The following is a 24,290-nucleotide window of genomic DNA, read 5'->3' as shown; positions in this document are numbered from 1 at the left end:
ATACAAAATAATATTGAATGTCAACTGTAATGGGAAAAAAAAAGAAATTGGCCTCATCACAGAATAGCAAATAGAGTGGAAGTTTGAAACAGTACCCTGTAAGTTAGAAATGTTGAATAACCAGAATTTTCCTCACAGATCTGACTTTTAGAAAAAGCTGTTGTTGTTAAAGACTTAACAGAGAAAGTAATTTTCCAGTGGGTCAGCGCACATTCATCCCAACAAGCCTTTCCATCTGGTTTCCAAAGCTCTTCGGGAACTAACAACCCTGCTTGTCTTGCAGCTGTTCATTTGCGGGGTGCAGAGGCAGGCAAGACCAGCAGTTTCCCAGAAGCACCGTATTTTGGGAGCCCTCAATGACTACCCATATCAGTGTTCAGTTTTCTGGAATGCCTGCCCTGCCCCGTCATCTTAAAGATTTCAACCACGTAGTAACTTTCCTGACAAGTCTTCCCCAACACCCCTCTCCTCCGGAGCCAGGGGTTTCTCCTCTGTTTCCACGTTACATCCTGAACATGCTCTCAGTTAGGGCAGTTCCTGCATGGGGGAACCTAACCTACTCAGCTCAACGAGGGCAGAGACTCAATTTTACTAATCTGGGCTCCTGGTTCATCTGTAGTGGGTGCTAAGCAGGGAAAATGTAATAATGAGACCATTTGGAAAGATTTGTTTCAACACCATTAGAAAGCCAAAGTGAATTTTCAGTTTGTTTTTAACTAATTACCAGATTGTAGTCTGGGAGATATGTAATGAACATCTCAAACTTTTAAAAAGGTGGAAAAACTATATTCTGAGCACTTTAGCTAACGGAAATGTTACAGTATAATTCTGGTAAACAGGGTAGATTATATCAGAAAAAAAATGATATCATAAAAGGTTTCAAATTAGTAGCTGTTGGAAAGGAGTGGGAAAGCAAGAAGAGGCCAACTTTATAAACTTGGCAAACTCTTATTAATTACTTAGTATATGCTGGGCTCTGGGAATAAAAAATAATAATTTTTGAGGATCTTTCACATTCATGGTTTCATTAATGAAAGGAGTCCCAAAAAGGTCTGTATGAGTAAATAAACGTTTTTCTGACTATCAAACTTTAATCCACTGGGATGCCACTCAGGGTTTGAGAAGATTAATTTACTGTTGCCTCCATGTGATTCAAAAATATTTTTTCCATCGACATATCTGCCAGTATGCTCAGTTGCATTAAGAAAGCAGTTTACTTGCTTAACATGATTTTGCTTATTTCATGCAGTGTTTGAGTTATGGAGAACCTCCAAAAATATTTGATAAGTGGGCAGTGAATGAACAAGCAGTAAATTATTTCCTCTTTGAGAGTATCTGTCTCATTGATTAAGTCTAAATGGTTCACTGATTTTTGTCTTCTCTTTGCAGATTTGATGTCATAGGAGCATATTTATGAAATGAAGTAATTTTGTTGCCAATTTTGCATGACAAAATCTTTGAATAATTGTATGTAAATTAATTTAACTGCTTTTTAAAATATTTCTCTTTTTAGATTTTAGTGCCAATTCTTTGTAATAGGAACAACCATAAATCCTGGTCCTGTTTTATTTCACAAGACATGGAACGTCACATAGAGGTCATGAAACACAAAATGCATATTTTTAGGGGTAAAATATTGAGACGAACTCTTCTACCAATTCCCACTATTGCAGGAAAAATTGACCTGGATCAGAAATCTCCAAAGACCAAGTACGTAATGACATGGTATATACAGGATATTAAAACGGCGAGCCAACGTACATGTTTCATATCATACCTCCAGCAAACTGTTAGCAAAATAGAGGATTATAACTATATTATATATTTAAAACAATGTTATGTTGAAACACTGTGTGTTTTATTTCCTTTCAAAGTATGCTTTTAAAAAGCAGCCTTCAAAAAGCAAGTGGTAACAATTGCCATGATGCCAAAGACATTTCTTTTAGTGAAATGGTTTTGAGGATATAATTCTTTGTTTAACAGTGTTTTTTAATGTTAGAGAAATGCCAGTGGCAATAAGAATGTCACAAGTCAAATTGAGGTCATAAAAATAATGATCTGATTTTAAAGTATTTAGAAAACGGGTTTATGGATACATGAAATAGTTATTAAAATCCAAGTCCTATATTTATATGAAATTAGTTGATTTTCAATTATTTTATTAATCCTTTCAATGTTTGTAGGCTGGAGCCAAACGAAAGGACAGTACTCCATGCAATTGAATCAGTGGTTATTAAATGGTCACATCAAATCCAAGAAATTATGGAAAAAGATTCAGTGCAGCTTCTGCTGAATGGTCTTCACTCAAATCCTCAAACTGAACTGGATTTCTGGACAATGAGGAGAGAGAATCTATCGTGCATTTATGATCAAGTAAGTAGATAGCCCTAGAAATTGCTTGTAATTTGAATTAGCAAAGTCATTTGTCGAATTTGGTCTCTAGAGCAGTGATTTCCTATAATTCTAAAAATGTAACATTCTTTGAAAGACTTACTAATTTGCTCTCTTGTTCCAAAGTGCTATATGGTATGCACTTTTTAAATTAACGGGGATTAAAATTAGCCTTGCCTTTCTGAGAATATTTTGACAGCATTTGAGATAATTGGAAGCACTTTGTGGCATAGAAAAAGAGTAATTTCCCAGGGAAACGTAGAAGATTATAAGATTTAATTAATCTAGTCAATTTAATTGATTTGGGAAAAAATACAGTCTTGCTTAGTAGATATATAGCTTTGGGAGAGCTTTATTTCCTTTGCTGAGTGAGTGCCTTATAAGTTACCTAATTTAATATTCTAAAAACTAAGACATTTATTCATATGTTTACATGTTTCTTAGAGGTTTCCTGAAACACAGCAAGAAATTTTACATGAGAATTTAAATATTTTACCTATATACCCATGTGTAAATTGACAGATTATTTTGAAAATTCAAGTTTAGAAAGCTAAGAAAAATGTCACTTTAAAAATTACTTTTGAGCTCTGGCTGGGGTGGCTCAGTGGATTGAGTGGCGGCCTGTGAACTGGAAGGCTGCTAGTTCAATTCCCAGTCAGGGCACATGCCTGGGTAGCAGGCCAGGTCCCCAAGTTGGGGGCTTGCAAGAAGCAACCAATTGATGTTTCTCTCACACATAATGTTTCTCTCCCTCTAAAAGTGAATAAATAAAATAAAATTAAAAAATATAAAATCTTTAAAAAAATTTTTTTTAAATTACTTTTGACTTGAAACCAGATAGGTTTCTGAGGGTTAAATACTCTGTGTATTGTGCATGAGTGAAATGTAATTTACATGTTGTATTACAGAATGCATTTATTTAGTAATTAGCTTGTATTTGATAAATTCTTTTTTTTTTTTTTTCCCATTTAGCTTCAGGCTCCTACTGTCCTCAAAATGGTTAAGATTTTGAAAACTAAACAAAGCAGCTATTTCCCAACTTTGAAGGACATTTTTGTAGCTGTGAAAAATGGTAAGACTCTGGTTCCTTGGCCATCAAAGCCCCTCATGACCTGGCCCCAGTCTGCCTGCTCAGCTACCCTTGTTCCATTAGCCTGTTCCTGAAGTGATAGCACTTGGCTTTTCTAATGATAAATTCATCTTAGTCATCTGTACTCTATCCTCCATTTATGTTAAATTTTTAGGGTCTGTAATAGGGACCTACCAAAGTGGCTATAGACAGAAATTTTAATGTGAATGTGTGTGTGTGTGAAGGGGAAAGGCCTTTGGTATCCAGCCGGGGGTTAATGAGAGCCCAGCACAGAGATTTTCTCATCAACCGTTGGGCTACAGTCAGTCCAGTTATTCACAGGAGACTCTCTGAATGTGTTTCACATGCGCCACTTATTCAGTCGGTAAGAGCTCCAAACTGTCGTTACGGTTTAGGTGAAGATTAAACATACAGAGAAGAAGGTTTGCTTGGCTGGTGAATTTTGAGCAGGCAATACATGTACGTTGTTAAAAACCAGAAATTATAAAAAGGGATCCAGGGAAAAGTCTCCTAGTCTTCTCACTACCCAGTTTTACCCCCACCTGGGGTAACAACCCTCCCCAGTTTCTGGATTCGTGTTTGTGTTTCCTTAGGCATGGGCAAGCAAATATGGATAGACATACAGTGATCCCTCACTTATCGCGGGTATTACGTTCTAGAACCCCACTCCCTCCACAATAGGTGAAAATCCGCGAAGTAGGAACCTTACATTTATTTTAGTATTTACTGTACAGTACTGCAAAATCCCGTGATGTAGTGAAAAATCTGCGATAAATAATTAAAAATAATATTTTTAAAAATCCCGCGATACAGTGAGGCTGCGATAAGTGAGCCACGATACAGAGAGGGACTACTGTAATCCTGAAGTTTTAAATGATAAAGTTGCAAGACAATATGGACAAATAGCTTTCATTGTTTCGGACATTAGAAAAATTTTACTTTTTCTTAAGTAACATGCAAGGCTAGGAAATACGTAAAATTTACTTGGAAATGTTTTGATACCTCTTTAGGATTTTCTCCATGAATTCTGCTTGAAAAGAGGCGATAGGTAAGGGAGGATATTTGGGGTTGGGGGGGTCTGCCTGATCTGGACTCCTGTCCCAGATGCACGCAATACATCTTAAATGTGCTGAGTCTTGGGTCTTCATTGACCAAACTCACATAATAACACCTTCCTTGCAGATAGGTTGAGAGGACCAGAGCAATATCTTTGTCACCAGTGACAATTTGGGAAGGATGACTCTTTGTTGTGGGGCCCATCCTGCACCCCTGGCCTCTGCCCACTCCCCCATCCCAGCTGTAGCAATCAAGAAAGTCTTGAGACATTGGCAGGTGACCCATAGGGCAAAACCTCCGCTGGCTGAGACGCGCTGGATTGCAGACTTAATGCACAGTGCACAGAGTGCTAGCCTATAGTAAAGTGTGTCCTTAATAAATAGAAGGTGCTCGCAGTTTTTTTTCTGAGTTTGTATGAGATGAACATTTGATGAAGCGTCTACAGCTCCAAGTCATAGGTGTGCTCAGAGCCTCAAGGGCACGTGGCCCGGAGAGTCAGAAGAAAACACCATCCACAGAATAAGCAGCCCAAAGCCATTGTCAATTGGAGGGAGAGCCCCTTTCCAAGACGCACACGAGGTCCTGTGAAATCACCAGATCTGCTTATCACATTGAAGGGCACTTATCTGTTAGATGCAATTATTTTAATTTAAAATTAATATGAAAACACTCCAATTTTAAAACATGAGAGCATCTGGGGAGAATAGTTCCAGGATCCTCTCTGTCTTCCCAGGTCTTTATTTTAGGTGGACAGATTAATTGGTTACATGTCAAGAGGAACCTGGGCGGGTGTGTACCTGACTCTTGACAGCCCCAAAACGATTCAGCAGGTGTTCTCTGTTGTTGTTTGTTTTCATTTTTATTTTTCTCCTGACAGTCTTGTGGGATAACACCTGAACATAAGAATTTACCTCATTCCCTACCTTCATAAATGAAGTTTATTTTCAGTTAATCAAAGGTGTTTGTAGCCTCAGGAGCAAAATAGACTCTGAAAGAGATTCATTTAGGGTACTTTAAAGAATCAAATTTAATCGAGAGATTTTGGGTTAGCCCTGACTGGTGTAGCTCAGTTGATTGGCTGTCAACCCCCAAAGTGAAAGATCACTGGTTCAATTCCAGGTCAGGACACATACCTGGGTTGCGGGTTTGGTCCCCTGTCGGGGCACATACAGGAGGCAACCAATTGATGTTTCTCTCACATTGCTGTTTCTCTCCCTCTCATTCTCCCTCCCTTCCCTGCTCTCTAAAAATGAATAAAACAACATCTAAAAGAGAGAGAAAAAATATGGATTAGATTAAACAGTAATCGATAATCGTTAACTATTTAATTTTTTCTTCACATATATAGCATTTTAAAAAGTATTCCTTACTCTTACTATGCTTCACAATTTTTTAATTGTGGTAAAATTCACATAACACAAAAATAACCATTTTAAAATGTATTGTTGAGTGGCCTTTGGTAATATTCACAATGTCATTCAACCATCGTCTTTATTTAGTTCCAAAATATCTTCATCACCCATGCTTGAAAATTAAAAAAGTTATTTTATAAAAACAAAGTTATGTTATGATTAATAATCAAAAATTTTCTAGTCATTGCCTGAGTTAGGCTCATAGAACACTGGAATGAGAAAATAAATGATTAAACTGTGTTAGTCCAAATACCTAGGAGGAATTAACATTCTAGTGACAAAGCTTGTAATCCAAACCATAAAGTGAAGACTTTGCGGGGATGTTTTGTTCCCACAGTTTCCATGGGGTTGAGTACATTTCTTTAGAGTCTAAGGGCGCTTTCCCACTGAGTCTGCAGTCACGATTTCCTTGTGCTGTGTGAGTATCTACCCCAGGGCTTTCCTGAATGGTAGTTACAGATGGACAGTGTATAGAGGCTTTCAGACCTGTCACGTGCCCATTGTGGGATAAGTGAAATAAAAGAAAATAGGACTACGGTTAAGTATAGCCGTGTTGTTTTGCATTGTTCTCTTGAACTTGTAAGTTTAGAAAAGAGAGACTGCCTCGCAGGAACAGTGAGTTTTTTTTTCCCCTTCAGCTCTCCTTGAAGCCCAAGATGTGGAACTCTACCTGCGACCACTGAAGAGACGCATTCAGTGTCTCCAGGAGACAGAATTCCCACAGACCCGTGGATTAATCGCCCCGCTATTTCACACCATCTGTCTGATCTGGAGTCATTCCAAGTTTTACAATACCCCAGGTCGGGTTATAGTGTTGTTGCAAGAATTTTGTAATCTCTTCGTCGATCAGGTATGTAGCATTAAAAATAGGAATAATAAGAATGATTGCCATGTGGTAGGTTTTATTAGGTCAATGAAGAATGAATAAACCCAGTCTATAGTCTCTTTTTTTCTGACAGGACTTTTATAGTAACAAGAGCCAGGTGACTTTTTATCCTAAATAGTGAAGGACATCTGAACATAAGGCACGTTCCAAGGACAGGTTGTTACTGGAATTTTTGTTTGTTTAATCTCTGACTTTTCTCCAAAGAGATTTAAGATTACTTCTAATAAAATGCAGCTATGCATAGGCCTTTGTAGGTTTCCCTTATTTTTCCACAGGAACACGGGCCTACAGAAGACTTTTGGCAAGTAACGTAAGTTAAGAGAATCGGGCCGCAGAAAAGTTATCCTCAAAAAATAGTAGTGGAATTATATTAAAAGAATTCTGATTGTCAGTCTCTTGTTTATAATTGCTTCTCTCGTCTTCAGTCAACTCACAAAATGTTTTTAAAAAATTGGACTGCTTCTTCATTCTTTTGTGTAAACATTCTTCTTGTGTCCATGATATCAGAGAATATTGTATAACGTGAGAGCTAAAAGGTACTTGGAGGGCGTATAATGGGGCAGTTCTTAGTTGGGAGTGTGTGTGTGTCTTCGTCTGCTTGAGCTACCATAACAGAATACCACGGATTGGATGACTTTATTTTCAGAGTTATTTACTCACAGTTCTGGAGGTGCCAACAAGGTCAGGTTCTGGTGGGAGTTCTCCTCCTGGCCTGCGGACAGCTGCCTGGTGGAAAGAGACCTTTCATTTTCTTCTTATAAAGCTGCACTCCTATCAGATTAGGGTCCTACCCAAACAACCTCATTTAATTACTTTATTACACCCTAAAGACCCTGTCTCCAAAATAGTTGTTTTGGTGGTTAGAGCTTCAACATATAAATTTTGGGGAACAGTTTAGTGCATAACAGAGTGTTGGTCTGAACGGCTAAGGAATTTTTGCCAAACAAATGCCAGAGAATAAGGATCTGTGTGCATGTCTTAGCCTTTGGATTGTTAAGAAGGCTTCTCACCAGAATTGGATCTCCCCCAGCGGCACCTGACAAATTGAAGTAAAGCAAGCAAACAAAGGAACAAAAACAGCATATAAGTCTCTGTGAAACTGGAGAGTCTGAGAATGTGGTGACTTCAGGAACTGCTTGTTCCAGGAGACTACATGATAATTTCAAAGCTTCCCACTGTATTCCATTTTGCTGGCTTGTGTTTGACTTTATTCTCAGACCGTCACCACATGTTACATACAGTGGCTTTTTGGGAGCCCCAGAGGTATACCCTGGCAGCAGAGGAACTTTGCTGAAAGGAGGCTGTCTTTCTTTTTCAGTTCTGGCTCAGTGTATTTTATTCCCATTCTTGGAACAATCATTGTGGCCAAGGAGAGGAGACGTTTTGGAAAGACCTAGATGACTTGCTAGAGAGGAGTGGATAACTTTGATCGCTTTTATTCATGGATCTAGTCTCATGCTTCCCAGTGGTTTTCACTTCATGGCTCTATTAGGAAATTAAGTTTTTTTGTTGTAGAATGGGGTCAATTGGACAGGATTTAGAGCCTGGGAAGTCTGCTCATAACCAAGGCAAACAGCTTGGAGCCCCATGTGTTAGAATTTTGCTGTTCTAAGTCATGGAGAGAAGACATTGTAGAATATCCTGGTTGGGGAACTGTGCTACAGCCCAACTCTTGATTTTTTTTTTTTTTTCAGATGAATTAACTGAAACTTGAAGGATAACATCATTTGTTGAATTTCTCTCAGGATATAGGGGGAAATCCAGACCAGAGAACAGGTCTCCTAACTTGCAGTCAGGAGTTTCTGTACTATGACATTGAGTTATTAATATGCTTATTTTTTCTCTCTGCTTCTGAAGAGGTGAAGTGATATATGGAAAGTATGTTGGACTCAGACCAACATGAATTCAAATCGGATTGAACCACTTAAGGGAAGTTAAATGACTTTTCTGATCCTCAATTTCCACATCAAAAAGTGCAGCTAATGCCTAGTCCATGGTTATTGTGAGGATCAAATGAGATAACCTAAGTGAAATGTCCAATGTAGCATTTAATAAAGGCTCATAAAAGTTAGTTCCAAACTGTTGACTTACAGCTAATTGAAGCTATTGATAGGAGATAACAAGTGAGTTCCTTGCTACATTTTATCTCCTCTGGCTTTATTCTATTTCTGTCTCTCTGTTGTACAAATTCAGTTTTTGCTCTGTTGTTAGGCGTGATCTCTATTGCAGGATCAATGGCTATAACCACCACTTCTCCTGAACCCCAGATCCTTGTCTCATTTTGAGAATAAGCCCTGTTACTGTATAACCTCCCCCCTACTCCCCAAATGATTATTCATTGTTGTTAGTGGCTTGTAAGAAATCCTAGTTACCTATAATCCTGTAAACCTATTATTCCTGGCCCCTGTTCTGTGTGCCAAGCTCCCAAAGAAATAATGTAGCTTCTCTTGTTCCTTAGTTACTGTTCCTGACTTCTGTCCAAAGGCTCTGTTGACCTATTCCCTTGATTCTTCAAGTGGACTTCGTAGTAAATCTGCCCCAACATGTTCAGAAACAAAAATCAGTTATGAGCCAAGTTTCATACCTGAGTTCCCGGAAGAGCTAAACTCTCTTGCCCACTCATATGTTGTTTGCTGTCTGATTTTACATTTATTGTTTTATATTTAACAAATATTGTGTAATGCCTGTTATTTGCCAGGAACTCTTAAACTTCCCAGAAATTCACAAAATCAATCTCACAGCAACACTGACAAAGATGTTATCAATAAAGCCCTTTCACACTCAACAAACAACCAAACAAACAAAAAATAACAATCCGATGTCCAGCAAAGCTTTCTCAAGGTCACCCAAATGAAGTGATGGGGTTCTTACTCATTATGCTTTGATCTATATTTTAAATTACAACATAACATGTAGTGTACAATAATGTTAAAATATTGTCACTGCATTAAATTTATAACAGTGCAAGTAGTCCTGCAGTTCTACCACCTTAAAATCTAGCATTTTTGATTTTTCTTTTCCCTAAAACATTTATATATTTTTCTTACTAGCGTCTTGAAAAATGATTTTGTTACCCTTGAATATTTAGGTTGCTTCTAGCCTCTTCTATTTACACACAACATGCGGAAAACAACTTTATACAAAAATCCTTTTCCTTAACGTGGATAATTGGCAAATATAAATTCTTTATGTTGACCAAAGTGTACAATCTTTTCATGGCTCTTGAACAATGTTTAATATTTATCAGTTCTTTTCTAAAAGATTATATCAATTTGATTGCTATTATCACTGTATAAAAGTTTTACTGTAACTTGCCAGCTTTGACTATTCTTAAGAAATTTGGGTTGATTTATTGGATATGTAGTGGTATCACATTGCTTCCTAATTTGTACCTTGCACGGTTTGTGTGATTACACATTTTATGTGTTTTCTATAATTGTAATTCCTTATGTAGCTTTCATGTACTTTGCTTCCACGAATCTATTGGCCTCAAAGTATTTATGAAACATTTGAATCCTTGTTGTGTTATACATCAGAGGTCATAAGCCGATTGTCAGCTGCACTTGACCTTTGTATAGATCCCTGCAGTGTTTTTATTTTGCATAGTATTTTAAAATTAAAACTGTTGCCAGTAGTTAGGTCAAGGAATTCTCATTTAACTTCCAGCATTCTAGCCTCCACCGAAAAGTTGACCTCCCTACACTGGCTCTGCCATCCCCATTGACGCAGTTGCTAGAGCTTCACGTGCCCTTTCAGGGGGGTCACGCGCTGTCTAAGTGTCCATTGTCTCCACCCTTTGCTGTTGTTACTGATCTGCTTCCCTCCTTGTTATGGTCTGCCTAATCCAGACTTTCCAGTCATAGTGAAAAACTTTGTTCCTTTAGCAGCAAGTGGGTCTCTTTTCACCTGTTTTTGACAGTGACCATTAACACAGTTATTTAGATCAGACACATAAAAGACATGATCTGGCCCCTAGGATGATAACACGCTTGAACTTTGATAATGTGTTCTTTTACGTTTCTCTGGTAACCCAGCTGTACCGTGCATCACTACCACTCTAGGCTCACCACCTGCTCCATGGCTTGGTATTGCTGTCATGGCTATTGTCATGCACAGGATCTTCACTGGGGAAGAGTTTGAGAGCTCAAACTTGGATAAGAGGTGTCAGGATTGAGCAAAAGTAAGAATCCTTAAAAGCACATAAAAAGAAAAGAAACTGGGAGACAGGCATCGATGAATAATGTTATTGATAAATTGCTTAACGGCTAATTGGTTAATTGGCTTATTGATAAATGAATCTGTTAGCAGAATTTTAGTTTGTAAAGCCTATGAAGTGGGAACAGTTTATCCTAAATCCAACAGCTTTTGGTGTATGGGACAACGCTGTAACCAACTGGGCGACCCAGCCAGAGCCCGAATCCAGCAGCTGTTGGTTGGTTTGTGCTCACACCATTGAGTAAGAGAATAGAGAACTGGTGTGGTTGGGTTTGCTCCAGAGAGCTCCTGTAGGAAGCAGACAATAACTCAGAGTTTAAGAGCTTGGGATCTTGACATTGACTTAATTAATCTCTCCAGTTGCAACTAAGGCAACTGAAATCCTGTGAGATCTCAGCTAATGTGACAAATCCAGTGGCAGTCCCTAATTGGATCATAGGGAGGTCTGCTGCCTTTGCTGCTGATTTTTTTTTTTTCCCCGAACCTCACATACCCTACTACCCAGTGAAAGGGTATAGACTGGGCTTTGTAATGCAGGGTATTTAGTACTGTGCCCTTGCCTTTTGAGGTGTATTTAACAGTGGGCTCTATGGACAGGAAGTTAATTGCTGTGATTGTCTCATCTGTGTGAGGGCTGGTAAAGCACAGAAATGAACATAAGGATGTCTTGCCCAAGGGAAGTTCCTTTATATGTAGGCAATTAGGTCCTCAGGGGCTGCTGATACAGAGACAGCAGTGGTGTGATGTCCATAGATTTTTTTTTCCACTTCCTAAAAGGACATATTCATTATAAAGAATATGTATAGAGAAAGGTATTGGAATCCTTAGTGCTATCAAAGTGTGAACTGTTTTCAGCTCACATTGCTGAGGGGTTACAGCTAGCTTTCTTCTATGCTGTGTGAAATGTTGGCCGCCTTCCTGTAGATGTTAATTTTCCATCCAGCCTGAGTGAGAAAGAAGAGCATAGATTAGGAGTCTGCAGCTAGAACTTGAAGGACTCTTATCAAGTATTTTAGATGCTACATTATTTTCTTATTACTTTACAAATTTATGGTACAGAATCTATATTGCATGTAAAACTGTAGCCATTAATGGGAAGAGGATCATGCCTACACTCAGAAACAAAATCCTTCCATCTGCTATGGTGAACTCAATGGCTTTTGTTATATCCTCCATTGAGATATTTATGAACTTTCTAAGCAACCACAAAATTAAAGGCACACAATTTAAACCTATACAGTAGGTCCTCAGATAACATCATTTTGTAAATGTCATTTTGTTATAATGTTGATGATATGTCTTAGGAACTTAATGAACTCTTTATTTTATTGATTAGCCTATGGTGAAACTGGTTTTGTTATACATTGGTCTGCTGATAGTCACAGAACCTATCTGCAGTGTTGAGTTAGGACTTACTATAATTCATATGAGCTTAAATTGAGATACATCAGGAAGAAATAATATACAAGAGAACTTTTAGGGATTTATTGGTTCTTGAGGTTCTTAAAGAGGGGAATTCTGAATGTTCGTAACGAAGATGGAGCGTGAAGAGTGGAGAGAACCTAGACAGTGGTCTTAGGAGAGTTTGCCAGTCCTACATGACACTGTCTCTTTCTTTAATTCACCTCTCCTTCCCATTTCCTCTTTTCAAAAGTAGTTCATAGGGCATATATCAACTAGATTTTCTGTCTTATAACGTTGCGTAAGCCCCCGGAAGAGAAGTTTGCTAACCTCAAAGAATTGCCGGCAGTGTACCACCCCTATCCTATCAGCTCTCTCTCATCTTTGCAATGACCTTTGCTGCCAGGCAAGGAGACCATCTCTGTAAAATCCATGGTCTAATGGAGTTTCCATCCTGGCTGTGTACTTGTTTGCACGAAAAAATAGTTGTGTGGAGTTGTGGCAGGAATATCTGTCGCAAATTCTGATGACACAGTTGCCCTATCTGTGAAGCTAAGCAAAAATGTGGTTATTGCTAGAATGTGTGCATCCAAAAATTTTAGTCGTCTGTAGATTATTCTAATGTATACAGGTACGTCTTTAAAACCCAAGTGCCTGAATTTCTAAAATTTGTGCTTTCAATCTCACAGCATGGATGGCCCAATTCATTGTCATCTAAAAATAATTTATTGAAAAAAATTTAAATAAAATTTATTGAACCAAATGCTTCCAATAAACTATTGTACATACTTGGTCATTGTTTCCTTTCATTAAATCCTAGGCAACAGCTTACCTTTCACCTGAAGACCTTCTGAAAGGAGAAATTGAAGACTCCCTGGAAAAGGTGCAGGTGGCCATTAACATCTTAAAGACTTTCAAAAATTCTTTTTTCAACTACAGAAAGGGATTGGCTAACTATTTTATTGGAAACAAGGAGGTGAAACCATGGGATTTCCAGCCTCATCTGGTGTTTTGTAGATTTGACAAATTTTTGGACCGTGTCATGAAAATAGAGGTATTCATCACTGACTTGTCATTTATTCATGTAGTAGGTGGGTTCAGAAATCATGTAGCTTTTTCCATGATTTGGGGACAGTTTATTTGGTGGGAGGTGGGAGGTCTCCTTTCTTGGTGATCTCATGAGGAGCTCACAGGATCAGGGCTATTAAGAGAGCTTTAAAAGCTTTAGTTTGACTTCTTTTTTTTTTTTTTTAATTATTTTTGATTCTTTTATTATGCTGGGGGTAAGTGAATTTCTTTCTGTACCAGTGACTCTTGACTTACAACTTACTAAGGTCCTGGAAGACAGTAAATCAGGAAGCTGTAAACTGTTCCCCCTTTTTTCCTTTATATGTTTAATGCTTCTATATGTATTCCATGCTTTAAAACTATTTGATAATCTAAAATATCACACTTTTAGTATTTACACTAAATATATGTACTGTGCTATTAAAATATAACACTAAATAAAAAGAACATGAAAATATGTACTGTATAAATATTTTAAGTAACTAAAAACCAAAATTAAATGAATGCATATACTTGTACACACATTCATTCACCCATAGTATGGAACCAACTGGTTAAGTTTTTTTTTTTTTTTTTAAGATTTGATTTATTTTTAGAGAGAGGGGAAGGGAGAGAGGAAGGGAGAGAAACATCAATGTGTGGTTGCCTCTCACACACCCCCAACTGGGGACCTGGCCCAAAACCCAGGCCTGTGCCCTGACTGGGAATTGAACCGGCAACCCTTTGGTTCACAGGCCAGCATTCAATCCACTGAGCCACACCAGCCAGAGCAAGGTTCTTTGTTTTTTATTTATTTATTTTTAGTTTGAACTACTGGCACTACCTTGATTTTCTTTGTAAAGCTCTTACTAGCAAGTTTGGGTTTGTTTGTTGGTAGATGATTTGTTGAATGTCATTGAAAATTAGTTTCAGGTTTTGAAAATTCTCATTACCACTTAATCAGCTTGAGTGCTTCTTAAAGTGTGAATGCTAAATGCCTAACCACAAGCAACATGAGTCACCCATGAGTCTCCCTTTTATAATATTCTCGTTAGCTGATTAAGGGACTGCTGATTCACCGCAAAGTGTGGGAGACGGGCGATATGACTTTTGGATGTTACTGGGGATCTGACTTATGATTAGGAGGATATAAAATTAGAGGGTCATATGTTTAGCCATGGTAAGTTATCTGCACTGCTAGATAATTTTCAATGAGTATGAAAATGGGACTATGATTTTAAAAATTAGCAGGGACTTTGTTCAACTAAGTCATTAATATTTGTCTCTGTCATGCCAGTGTCCATTAACACACAGAGTTGGAATGTTTGAAAATGTTATTTCTTTGCAACTTTAAAATGTTTTCTTCCTGCTCAAGATGGTGCAAAAATCTTTACTGTTTTATGTTTTTTCAAAGGATGTATTTGTTACCATATTGGAATTCGAAAAGCTGGAGAGACTTGAATTTGGTGGTACCAAGGGAGCAATTTTGAATGGACAGATCTGCGAGATGAGGGAAGAATTTATGGAACTCTGTAAAATTTTTAAACAGAGCACATACGACCCATCGGATTACAGTAACGTGGTAATATTGTACATTTGCATTTTTATTTCATAGACTCCTATAATTTTAAAGTTGGAAAAGAAGATAGATAGGTCACAGTGGTAATAGGTACCATCCAATCCAGCCTCTCTAGGATGAAAGAGGTTGAATGACTTGCTTGAAGGCTCTTTAGTGATAGACCAAGGACCAGAAGGTAGCCCTTTGTATAATATTTTCAGTTTAGAACTGTTTCTAACATAACAGTGGACCGCAGTCTGGGTTTGCTTCCTTCTTGATTACGTACATTGAAAAAGACCTTACGTGTTACCTTATCTTGATCTGATGTGATGACCATGCGTGTGTCTTAGTCTTTTCCTGAATCTCTAGATAATTTTTTGGTCTATTTTAACATTTAGTTTCATCCCATTCACTACTTATATCATTAACATGAATGATGTCTTTCATATTTTTCACTGTTATGCTTTAGAGCTATTTATAACTTCATATTTTTAACTTCAGAAAGTGGGAGGAAACTTTCTGATTTTCACCCCTAGCATGTTAGTAGCCAGGGAGTTACCTGGGAGCGTCCCTGCAGCTCTGCAATAAAAATAGCTTCCTTTTAGTGGTTTGCCAAGAACAGTGAAGCCTTGGTTAAAAACCAAAAAACAAAAAACAAAAAAAACAGATTCATCCTTATTGCTTTATAAGGAATATGAATTTATTCACTATAATTTATATGTGGCTGAATAACTGATTTTTGAGATGTGTAAGTGCGATATGCTAGTTTTGTAAGGACGTGGTTGTCAGACTTAATCCCTCTAACTGTAGTCAGCTTTTGGGAAGTGGAGTTCATGGTAAGAGGATACTGTCGTCGTGTGTCCCAGCTAATTTGTGGGCAAAGCAGGAGGAATCAAGGACTATGGTGATGATAGCCGGAGCATATCCTCAGAGCCTGGGAAGACGTCTGGCACTTAGCGGCGATTCAGGGAATGTGGATGGAATGGGACTCCTGCGGGCGCCTTGGCCTAGCTGTCCTGAGCAACTAACTGAGTGGAGGAGTGTGAGACCCAGCATGCACGGACCCTCGGGTGCACTTGACTAGCAGGAGGGTCTTGATTGTCTCAAGATTCCAGCACCTGGTAGGTTTTCAGAGTGCCAGTGTTAGAACACATGGCCGGGTTCAGCTGCTGTCATACCTTGGCAACATGAAAGCTTCTGAACTTATTCCTGTGTCTGCCCAAAGCCCGCACAGTCACAGACATGTAGGAGTAGAAAATTCATTGGCTCTTGACACATACATGTGCTTGGGTTTGTGTTTTGGTATTTAGTATTTGGGCGCGCCACTTAATTTTGCAAATAAAATGGGCGAGGCTTACCTCTGGTCTCCAGGTCTGGGTTGGAGACTTTAATAACCTGTGTTTGAGGTTCCCCCTGCATTCTGTCTGATTATATTAGAATAGAATCTAGAAGTTTCTTGACTTTGGTCATTCCTTGAAATCAAAGTGGAATTAACTAAAAGTTCACTTAATTGATGTGCTTATGTTAAAGAAGCACTTTGCTTTTTTGAAAGTGCCCTAGTTATCAATGTTGCCTCAAAATATTGCAATGATTATACAGTTTTTGCTTAATAAGCTGTTCGTTCTGGTCCTTTGTAGCTGAGTTTATTGTATTCTGATTTTTAGGGTAAAATCAGTTGTTAATTTTAATGAGACACTATTTTAGCAGACTACTTCCCACCTAGTATGTTTGTACAGGTGTGTCCACATGACACATGCCCTGCCCCGACCACTGCCAGGCCCCCCTGAATATACGCCGGTGCCAACAGGATCATTGAATGGATCATGATCAGTTTTTCTGCACTTGAGTGTAGAAACAGTTTAAATATGTTCCAGTAAGTTAAAGAAACAATCCCTGGTAATTTACTTTTGGAGATGCTGTTAATTTCCTTCTTCTTTCAGTCTCAAGCCTATTAGTCAGGCTTTGAGCAAAATGTCTGCCACTGTAGCCTGTTTGCAGAGCGTAGGTTTTCTCTGGATGTCCCTGAAATAGTTTTGGGTTTCTCCGTTACTGGCTCTTTTCTTTGACTTCTTTCTGTAGGAATGTTTGAGATCTGGGCAGGTATGGGCAGAGAATTGCTTTCTTACTTATTTTTTAAAATTAAAATATATTTGACATATAGCATTGTGCATATTTAAGGTGTACAACATGTTAGCCCTGGCTGGTTTAGCTCAGTGGATTGAGCGTCGGCCTGCGAGGTAAGTGTCGCTGGTTCGATCTTCCAGTCAGGGCACATCAGAGAAGGAAAACTCTGAATCCAAAAAACCTCCGCTGCCTTGCGGCATACCTCTTCAGGGGAAAGGCTAAGGGAGTAAACCCCGACAGAAAATCCGGAGCCGGAGTCCCTAAGGCGGTTTGATGTTGTAGTCAACACCGGCAACTCCTGCGGCGCACCTGAACCCAAGCTGTATCGACTCAGTCTTTCCCTTGGACCCTTCAGCTGTGAAGAGAGGGGGGGTCTGCTGCATGGGCAACAGCAGACCCTCCATATTACCCTGCCCAGGCTCTGTAGCTTCAGTGTCATCGCAAGATGTCGATTCAACATGGGAGGAGACAGATACCACGTCACTCCCGAGTCGGACTGCACAGCCATTCTCGGCGGTGCAGATAGACTCTTAAGAAGCTACACCATCGTCTCTCGAGACGGACGGCTGCCGACGACGACAACATGTTAATTTGATATATTTATATATTGTAATATGATTGCCGTTGTAACAACAATTAGCATCTCTCTCATGTTAAATAATTTTCCTTTCGTTTTAGTAGTTGGAATCATTAAGTTCTAGTCTCTTAGAAAATTTTATTTCAGTGACTGTAGACAGCAACATGGTACTATAACATCAGACTTACTAAGAAACTTGCTTTCTTAATCATTGAATTTTAACAGCTTCTCAGGTGACTTTAGGCTCCAAAGCTGTGCTGACAGTCTGAGGTATTATTTGATTAAAGAAAAGTCCCTAGATAACTAAGCAAGGACGGTGGCTATTCTTCTTAAGGATAACCCCTTGGCTCCACTGAGTCTCTGTTAATCAGAGTCCGTTAATACAACACTTACTGAGCAGGTGCTGAGTGGCAGACATGTGCCAGACCTTCTCACACATTCCTGGGCAATTCTCACTATTACCCTGAGAATGACTGGCCAGGTAGACGAGGTTAAGCAAATTACCTGAGATTATAGTTACCAGGGAGTGACATTTCGTTCCAGAACTTTTAACCCCAAAGCTAGCTCTTTTCGCTGTGCCACTCAACTCTTTAGTATTTATCTCACTTGCTGCATCTTCACTGAAATGAAGGGAATAAGGTTATCTGGGGCAATTGGAGGAACTCACCTGAGGACAAAGGTCCACAGGTGGAGTGACTTAAGGTGTTGGATCTCTTTTCCTTTTTCCTGTTAGTTTTCAGTAAGAAGGTTGATCCAGGTACCTAACCTGCTGTTATACCGGAACCTAAAATACATTTTAAAAGTAATTATTTAGTTAATCTATAGTAGGTTGTATTCTAATTCCTACAAGTAGTCAGTTCTCTGTTCTCTTCTCGTCTATTAAACTATTATTTTGCTCTTACTATATCTAGCATTTTCTAATTTTAGCTTTGTAAATTTTTCAGGATTTTTCATATGTTTCCTGCTTATTTTTCAAGATAAAATTTATTACTGAAAAACATTACTTATTCTTTTGGAAAGGTAACATGTATAAAAATTTAGTCTCCTCTTTTCACTCACTGCCTTTTCCCTTAGTCTCCCATTTTTCCTCTGCAAATGTATCTACTATTATGAGTTTGTTGTATAACATTCCACAGATATCTGATGTGTGCACCAGCATATACATGAATGTATACATTTGTATTTGTTTTTTTGCACAAATAGCATCCTCTGCACATCATTTATTTCTTGCTTTGGTCACTTAATATATTTTGTCAGTCATTCTGTATCACTATAATAGCATTTGCCTGCTTTTTTTAAAACAGTTGCATATTATTCCATTGCATTTATATACTATTTATTTTTCAATGTTATTTAAAGTGGTGTAGATATTGTTTCCAATTTACTAAGGAGCTTTGGCTGGTGTGGCTCAGTTGGTTGGAGCACTGTCCCATGACTAAAAGCTTGCAAGTTTGATTCCCAGTGCAGGCACATTCCTAGTTTGTGGGTTCATCCCTGGTTCAGGTGTATGCAACCCCTGGTTCAGACATGTATGCTCCCCGGTCTGGGCACTGATCTGGGTCAGGTGAGATTGGGGGGTGACTGACTGTTGCCTCTTTCTGGCATCGATGTTTTTCTCTCTCCCTCCCTTTCTTCCTAAAAGCAATGAAAACAAACAAACAAACAAAAAAACGTGTCCTCAGATGAGAATAAAAAAAAATTTACTTAGGAACTTCTGCTTCCAGAAAGATGGAGCAAATGTACTTTTCCCTAGTCCTGCCACTAAGTACAAATAAAACACTGGTCATTATATCTAAAAAAAGAAGAAGAAGACTCTGCAAGGTGAAAAGAAGAAGGCAGATCGGTGATGAGTTCCCTGTGTTTTCTTGTTGTCTGAAATAGCCCAGAGTTGGAACTGAAGACGCAGTCCACCTGGAAACATCAATGGGCGCAGACTGAAAAGCTCTAGAAGAGCAGCATTAAGTTGCCTCTTGCATGTTACCATCTGGGAACCTGGCCCACAATGCAGGCATGCGCCCTGACTGGAAATCAAACCAGCAACCTTTGGGTTTGCAGGATAATGTCCAGACCACTGAGCCACACCAATCAGGGAAGATTTTAGAATTATGTGACAAAGATTTTAAAGCTCCATCTTAAAAATGCTTTAAGAAGCAATTATGCACATATTTGAAGGGAATGAAAAAAATAGCCTCAATAAAAAAATAGAAATTCTCAGGAAAGAAATAGAAGATATAAAAAACAAGTGGGAATTGTAGAACTGAAAAATATAGCAAAAATACACAGCACAGTGATTGGCTTCAGTGGTAAATGGAGAGCTAAGGAAATGAATCAGTGACCTGGAAGACAGAACAACAGAAGCCATGCAGTCTGAACAACAGAGAAAACATAGACTGCAGTAAAATGAGCGCGGCCCCAAGGACCTTTAGGACCATGACAGATCTAGCTTTCATGTCATCAGAGTTGCAGAAAGAGAGGAGAAAGACCATGAGGCTGCAAGTCTCAAAGAATGGCTGAAAACTTCCTAAATTTGGCAAGAGTCATAAACCTCCAGGTTCAAGGGGAAGTTAGAATCAGTAGCAAAAAGGTAAATGAAATGATAAGCCTGTAAAAATCCATCCCAAGACACAGCATAATTAAGCTTCTGAAAATTGAAGATAAAGAAAAAACAACCTTGAAAGTAGTGGAGAAAAACAAAAACTTAGAAGAAAAATGATTTGAATGACAATGGATATCTTATCAGAAATCATGGAGGCCAGAAGGAAATGGCAATATATTTTTCAAGCGCTCAAAGAAAAGAAGTGTTAACTCAGAATTCTCTACCCAGTCAAAAATAATCTTTCAGGAATAAAAGGGAAATCAAGAAATTCTCAGATGAACCTAAAGGAAGAGAATTTGTTGCTAGTAGACTGATCCAGAATCATGGCTAAAAGAAGTCTTTAATACAGAAAGAAAATGATAAAAGAAGGAACCTTGGAACACCAGGGAGAATGTGGTAAGCAAAAATATGTGTCAGTGCAATAGACTTTCCTCCTCCTCTTCAGTTGTCTAAATTCTGTTTGATTGTGGAAGCAAAAATTATAACACTGTTGTTTTAAATGTATGTCCAGAAAATATTTAAGATTATTTTAAATGGAAGAAAGTAAAGGGGTCAAAATGTAGGTACTTTTTATTTTTTTGCCTTTAAAATTGTAATAAAATATATTTTACATAAAAGTTGTGGTTTAAATTTATAAGTGTATAGTTCCCTGGCATTAAGGATATCAATGCTGTGCAACCGTCACTACTATCCACTTACAGAACTTTTCATCATCCCAAACAAAAAATTTTTACTCATTAAATAACTCTCCATTTACTCCCTCCTCTAAGTCCCTGGTAACCTCTATTCTTTCTCTCTCTATGAATTTGGTTATTTTAGTACCTCATATACATGGACTCACACAATATTTGTCTTATGTGTCTGGCTTATTTCACTTATATAATGTCTTCAAGGTTCATCCATAATGTAGCATGTGTCAAAATTTTATTTCTTTTTAAGGCTAAATAATCTAGTGTGTTGTGTGTGTGGTCTGTGTGTGTGTACACTGTATTTTACTTGTCCATTTGTTGATGGATACTTGGGTTGTTTTCACCTTTTGGCCGTTGTGAATAATGGCACTATGAACATCGGTGTTTGACTCTCATTTTGGGGAAATATATACTTAGGATTAAAATTGCCAGATTATATGGTAATGAATTCTATGTTTAACCATCTGAGGAATTTCCAAACTGTTTTCCATCATGGTTGAAGCATTTTATTAATACCTTCCCTCCAGCAATGCAGAAAAATTCCAATGATACCACATCTTCATCAACACTTACCTTTTAAAAAAATAATAGTCATTTTAACATCTGTTAAGTGATATCTTATTGTGGTTGGATTTGCATTACCCTGATGATTAGCTGTTGATCATCTTTTCATGGGCTTATTAGCCATTTTTATACCTTTGGAGAAACATATAAAAACATACTCATATATAGTCAGCTGCCTACTTTGCATCTCCACTTCTGTACTTAATGACATCTCACAATAAACAAACATGCAAACCCAAGCTCCTGCTTTACGGCCCCCCAACCCTACTACTATTTCCCATCTCCTCCCAACTCATTATATGGCATATATAACGGGCTACTTAGTGCAAAACCTTGGAGTCAAACTGTGATCTTGCTCTTTTTCTCATGACAAACAAGAGGCTCTGTTAGCTATAACCTAGAAATATATCCAGAACTCACCTCTGACCCAGAGTATTTCACTTGCCCTGAAACTGCTCCCTCACTCCCTCAGCCCCTGCCTTGACATCACTAGGGTCTGTTCTTTTTTTTTAATCCTCACTTGAGGATATGTTTGTTAATTTTAGAGAGAGAGAAATATTGCTCAGTTGCCTCCCATACATGCATCCCTTTGGTGTGGAACCGAGTTCCAAACAATTGAGTCACCCTGCCAGGGCAGGGTCTGTGCTTCATGCAGCAGAGCCCAGTCATAGCCTTTCTCTAGCTAAGACTTTTTATTAATTTCCCATGCTACTAATAAAGGGTAACTTTGCAGTTCAGAATATAGAAAAAACTTCATAATGATTCTTGAGGAATATTGGCATATCCGTTATTCTTTAATAAATATTTATTGCAAAACAGCTACATGCTGAGAACCTCTTAAAGTATTAGAACTATAATTGTGGAGAAAATAAAGCAGGCCATTATACTCAGAGCTTAAAATCCAGGGGAGAAATCCGGGTAGGCAGGTAGACAGAGTGCTCCGAGCGCGTTCGTGAAGGGCCCCCTCCCAGAGCAGGTGCAAAGGAAGCAGAGAAAAATAACAAAGACTCATAGAGCCGAAAAATGAATAGAAATGAAACGAGTGAGGAGTGGGTGAAAAGAAAGGGGTGCGCAGGAAACAGTGTTACGCAGAGAGCGGGAACGTGGTTGGGTCCTGGAGTGCGAACGCGCGAGAGGAGCTGGAATCGTTGAGTGTAAACAGGGTCCAGGTGACAAGGGAAGGGCCTGTGGCTTTACGTAAGACTTGGAGACTTTGAAGAAATAAAGCGTTCCAAATTAAGAATGTGAATGGGAGGATTGACTGAAAGAGGGACACAAGCAGGTTTCTGTCCTAGAAAGCTAGTGTAGACTACGGTTTGGAGAGGGATTCCGAGAGACGAGACTAGAGGCAAAGGAAGGAGTTAGGAAGTGGTTAGTGGAAATCCGGATAGGGGGTGATTGTAATTCGGGCCAGGGTGACGCCCAGGAGATGGAGCAGAGTGGACGTCTTCTGGGGGAAGTTAAGAGAGTGATTGCACGTGACCAAGAGAAAAAGGAGTCAGCGAGATTGCTGGAATTGCGGGCAGGGTGTATAAAGAAGAGCTGCTCTATTAGAGAAGTGGATGAGTTTAGACACATACAACGCAAGTTTGGATCGGCTGCGGACTTCCTCGCGGAGGGCTGCTGTTGGCAGTTTTGATTTGGGTTGGGCGAGGAAGGGAGAGAAAGGAGTTTGGGAGAGAGATGAGGATGGAGATTAGCCTTTTTCCCTTCCTGAGATACTACTTCTTTACTAAGTGTTCAAACAGTGTTTGAGGATTTTTTTTTTAAGTATATTTTATTGACTTTGTTGTTAACAGTAGTTCCTATTTTTTTCCCCTTTGCTCCCCTCTGCCCAGTACCCCTCTTCCCTCCAGCAATCCCATCCCTCTTAGTTCATACCTATGTGCCGTGCATATAAGTTCTTTGGCTTCACCCTTTCCTATATTATTCTTAACTTCCCCCTGTCTATTTTGTACCAAACAATTATGCTTCTTAATCCCTGCACCATTTCCCCATTTCCCCCCTCCCCTCCCAGCTGATAACCCTCCAAATGATCCTCACACCTATGATTTTCTTCCTATTCTGGTTTGCTTAGTTGGATTTTGTTTTTATTTTTTAGATTCAGTTGTTGATAGTTGTGAGTTTGTTGTCATTTTAGTGTTCATAGTTTTGATCTTCTTTTTCTTAAGTAAGTCCCTTTGACATTTCCTATAATAATGGCTTGGTGATGATGAACTCTTTTAGCTTTACCTTGTCTGGGAAGCACATCATCTGCCCTTTCATTCTAAATGATGGCTTTGCTGGATAGAGTCATCTTGGTTGTAGGTCCTTGCTTTTCATCACATGGAATACTTGTCAGCCCCTTCTTGCTTGCAAAGTGTCTTTTGAGAAATCAGCTGATAGTCTTACAGGCACCCCTTTGTAGGCAACTGTCTGCTTCTCTCTTGCTTTTAGGATTCTCTCTTTATCTTTCTCCTTTGGCATTTTAATCATGATGTGTTTGAGGATCTTAATGGTATGTCCCTTGTTGCCATTCCGAGAAGAGGGATAAGTTAGGCCTGTTACAACTTGTTGGGAGGTAGTGTTTACTTTTAAAAGTCAGTGATCCTTGAATAAAGAGGCTGGCTGTGGTTTAGGAGACCTGGAGACTTCCTTGATGCTAAATATAACATTGCGGTGTGTGACAAACAGTGCTCTGGAAC

The 24,290-nt window shown here is 38.7% G+C and overlaps 1 protein-coding gene across 1 annotated transcript in view; it reads left to right on the top strand.

Moving 5' to 3' along the window:
• DNAH11 (dynein axonemal heavy chain 11) overlaps positions 1–24,290 on the top strand; it is a 255,136-nt gene that overhangs the window by 5,056 nt on the left and 225,790 nt on the right. Inside the window, exons 3-8 of the mRNA XM_090286851.1 lie at positions 1,514–1,710; positions 2,184–2,373; positions 3,364–3,463; positions 6,588–6,799; positions 13,272–13,505; positions 14,913–15,080. Coding sequence (XP_090142977.1) covers positions 1,514–1,710; positions 2,184–2,373; positions 3,364–3,463; positions 6,588–6,799; positions 13,272–13,505; positions 14,913–15,080 — 1,101 coding nt within the window. The remainder of the gene's footprint in view (positions 1–1,513; positions 1,711–2,183; positions 2,374–3,363; positions 3,464–6,587; positions 6,800–13,271; positions 13,506–14,912; positions 15,081–24,290) is intronic.

The sequence above is a fragment of the Furipterus horrens genome, unplaced genomic scaffold (genome assembly GCF_987537825.1).
Source record: "Furipterus horrens unplaced genomic scaffold, mFurHor1.1.pri manual_scaffold_9, whole genome shotgun sequence".
Lineage (NCBI taxonomy): Eukaryota > Metazoa > Chordata > Mammalia > Chiroptera > Furipteridae > Furipterus > Furipterus horrens.
Note: the sequence above shows the minus strand (reverse complement) of the source record. Positions and strands in the feature narration are given on the sequence as shown.